Raw genomic sequence first — 3,784 nt, forward strand, 5'->3', positions numbered from 1 at the left:
GGCCACGTCCGCGCTTCTGGGAGCCGAGGCGTGCGGGCCGGGATTTCGTGGCTCTGGGCAGCCCCACTGCTGGTTCTTCCCCCAACGTGGACGGTAGCTTTGTGGTGCCTCAGTTTCCCCGTCTGCAGCCCGGGGCGCAGTTTCCCCGTCTCCCAAGCGAGAGGGAGCCCGTCCACCCGCTCCTGCGGTGATTTAAGTGCCAATCGCGTGTTTGGTCCGGGGCGGACGCAGCGCTTTGAATCCCCCCCGCGCTCCCTCCGCACAGCCCTTGCACGGGCATGGTTATGATGTCATGGGCCCAGCAGCGTGACCTCATAAGTCCGAGGAAGGGAGTTAGCTGTGCTAGTCTGAAGTCGGGCCTCTCTCCTGCCCCCCCAGCCCTGCCCCTCCTTGCACTTTAAGCCCGTGCTGGCTCTCGCGGCCTGGGCTGCCGCACCCCGCTGGGCAGCGACGACTCCGGAAAGGGTCTCCGGACGCCGGGTCCTTCCTCGGGCACCCCCGGGGCCAGGCACGCTCCGCCGTCGCCGCTCGGCTGCCTGCTGCTGGCGCGTTGCCTGCGGCCAGGCGCGCGCCGGACCAGGGGCCTGCGAAAGGCCGACGGACCTCCCCTGCAGCTGGGCGAGCCCAGGCCCTTGGGGGAAGAGCAGCGACGCTGCTCCCCATCCTCCCTGAGCCGCGGCCCCTCGCAAGCAGCACGGCTCGTTTCTCCCGCACCCAGCCCCGCGCCTGGGCGCTGCTGCCCGCGGGCGAGGCCGCACGCGGCTGCTGCGTCGCTGTTACGGATGTCGCGGCGCCTTCCCGGGGTGTGCTGGTAGCGAGCTGCTGTCCGCGGGCCCCTCTTGGGGAATAAACCCTTGTGTTCCTCACGGCGGTGTGGCGATAGTGGCCTTGTTCGGCATCGCCCTCCTTGCAAGCGTGCAAGGAGATTCGGGGCGAGGGGTAGGAGTCTGCAGCCTGGTGGGGGCTTCAGGGGTCTTGGAGCAATCTGTCGTCAGAGGTGGTGCTGGTGCTGGTCGGCGTCCCGAGGCCGGGGTGCGGGGGCCTGCAGTTTAGAGGCTGCAGGTGCAAAAGCCAGACTGCCCCGGGCTGGAGCGTTTCTCCAGGATGCAAACCTGGGTCCAGCCTCATGCAGCTGGGAATGGCTCTCGTGACCTCGCGGGGAGGGAAGCAGGGGTCCCTCGAGGCCTGCGTCCGGCGGCTGAGATGGGAAGGGAGCCCCACGCTTCCTCCGTCCCTTCGCTGCTTCCAGCTGCAGCGAGGCATGGGAATAGGGAGAGACGAGCTGACCGCGGCGTATCGCAGGAAGCAGCTGGCCTTTCTCCAGCATACCTGGCATGGCTGGAATAGCTTCAGAGGCAAAGGGAGGGGGACCCGCTGGGAACAAGGAAGGGGGCGAGGGGGGAAATGCAGGCAGTGACTAACAGCAGCAAGGGGGAGAGGCAGCTGGACCACAGTGGGGGGAGGTCTGTCTGGATGCACCCCCACCCCCAGCACGGTCCTCACCAGGCGCAGCCGGAGAGGGGAGTTTGCCCTCGGCCTTGCCAGCAGAGGACAGAGGTTGGGGGGTGAGATAAACCAGGCCCTCTCCCTGCACCAGCGAAGGCAAGATGCCCTAAATACGTTAGGAAAACGCCTCTGGAGCAGTGGCCAAGGCGGAGGGGGGCACAAGGCACCATTGTCCGGGGGGCGGTGCGTGTGCATGCGTGCGTGTGCATGCGTGCACCCTCAGCCGCTGCACAGAAGCGCCCTTGTCTCTGGCTAATTGGATGAGCGGGGATTGAATGGACGTCGCGGAGGCTGGAATGTCAATCCCCGGCGCCCCCGGCCCCGCAGGCGGCTGGTCCTTGGCAGAGGCCGAGGTCCCGTGCCCTGCATTCAACGCACCCCCTCCCCGGTGCCCAGTCAGCTGCCTCGAGAGCCAGCCGGCGCCGGAAGAACAGGCCGATTGTTCCTTACTCAAGCCTCCTCTGCCACCCCCTCCCTGTCCCGTGCAGCCAGGGCACCTCCGCTGCAGTCTGCGGCCAGCCCCGGCGGCCCAGCCCTGCCAGCTGCGGGGGCCCGTGGCGCAAGCCCTGCAGCGCTGAGCCTGGACAGGGATGCTCGCCAGTTCCTGTGACTCATCGGAGCTGGCTTCAAGCCTCCCAGGGTGCGAAGGAGGCCTGCCCGCATCGGGGCAGCTCGCAGCATGGTGCCCACAGGAGTCAGCAGCGGTGAGAGCCGGGCACCAGGGCAGCACAGAAACCCGCGATAAAGGTGTTGCCCCTTTTCAAGCACTGACTTCGTAGCCGGTTGGCTCTTTTTGTAGCTGGACGGCCATTTTTATGGCACGATAATTACTTTGCGCACGTGGGTGGTCGAAATGTATTGCACGACTGACCAGTGAATTGCACAATATATGTAACATGTGCCAGGTGGCGCAGAGCCTCCCCGTTTCTCCTTCTCCTCCTTGCACAGCACCCCGTGCTGACGGGATGAGCGCCAAGGCCTCTCCTTATCTGTCTTCCCCAGGCAAAGGCAATCCAAGGACTCAAACAGCGAAGCGCAGCCAACACGCCCTATAGCCCAGGCCTCTGCTTGATCCAGAGACTTGCTAGCACCACGTCGCGCCCAGCTTAGCTCTGTCAGGGGATGCCGTGGCCAAGGTTTGCACGTTGTCTGCCCCCGGGGCTGGGGTCTTGGTGCCAGAGGAGGGTCAGCTCCAGCTCTGCGGGGAGCGCATCGCCCCTGCTCAGCACAGCCGATGTTGCAGGACAGGCTGAAGATGCCCCACTGCCATTCATGCCCACATCCTGGCCCCCTCTTTGGGGTGCCGTGGCTCACAGCCCATCCAGCTGCCCTTGGGATGGGAAGGGGTGTTCACAAGCAACGATTCCCCCCAAATCCCCCCTGCCGCTCTCAGGGAGGGGACATCCACCTCATCCCTTTGGCGGGCACCGGTTCTCAGCTCCCCTTCCTCTGCCGTAGGGCATCCTCGTAATGGGGGAGATCACATTCGGGCTCCGGTCCCGGTTCTGTCTCCACCGTGGGTTGCATCTGACCCCTCGACCTTGGGACCCCGAGGCCGGTGCTTCCAAGGCAGGGGCGTTCCTCAGATCCGGCGCAAGCATCTTCCTCGGGAAGTCAGTCGGTCCTTCCTGCTGCACGGCCTGCCACCGATCCCGAGGGGACAGGCAGCTCCAGGCACCCCTCTGCTCACATCGCCGGTGGGCATTTGGGGCTCGTTCTCCCACGCAGATGCTTCAAGACCCTTCAGGAGCCCCCCACAATCACCCCATGCGGATTAAGGACTGACCCCAAGCGAGACAGGAGGTGCCCTGGGTCCGTCTCTCTGCAGGCCCAGCCCGGAGGGAAATCCCCTTGAATGGATGGGCTGATGTTTGACAGCTGTGTCCCCCCCTCTAGCCCAGGCCTGATGCCCTGAGCCTTCCCCGGCTCGGCCTCCCACGCTCATCTTCACACAGGCTCACGCCGCCCCCGCCCTCCTGGCAGTCCTGGGAGCTCGGAGATAGTTTTACAGCCCGGTCCCGGATTCCCCCTCCATGAGCTCACCAGCACTCATTGCATCTCATCAAGGACCTGTCACCCCTCCCCATCCCTGTCGGCTTATGGAAAGCCTTTTTATAGCAGGGCGCCGTCTGCAAGACCCCGGTGCAGGCCGCTGGCAATGGCGCAAGATGACTTCACAGCGCACAGCTGCGAGATTTTCGGGACGGGACTTCTTAATCAAGGCCAGCCGCTCCCTCTTGACGGGGTTTGGGTGCAGTCATCCGCGCTGCCCGCCTTG

General features: G+C 65.2%; 1 protein-coding gene across 1 annotated transcript in view; it reads left to right on the top strand.

Moving 5' to 3' along the window:
• LURAP1 (leucine rich adaptor protein 1) overlaps nucleotides 1–2,084 on the top strand; it is a 10,179-nt gene extending 8,095 nt beyond the window's left edge. The window contains exon 4 of the mRNA XM_019530623.1: nucleotides 1,995–2,084. Coding sequence (XP_019386168.1) covers nucleotides 1,995–2,084 — 90 coding nt within the window. The remainder of the gene's footprint in view (nucleotides 1–1,994) is intronic.
• The last annotated feature ends 1,700 nt before the right edge of the window (nucleotides 2,085–3,784 follow it).

Source organism: Crocodylus porosus, unplaced genomic scaffold, assembly GCF_001723895.1.
Source record: "Crocodylus porosus isolate Cpor-Errol unplaced genomic scaffold, CroPor_comp1, whole genome shotgun sequence".
Classification (NCBI taxonomy): Eukaryota; Metazoa; Chordata; order Crocodylia; family Crocodylidae; genus Crocodylus; species Crocodylus porosus.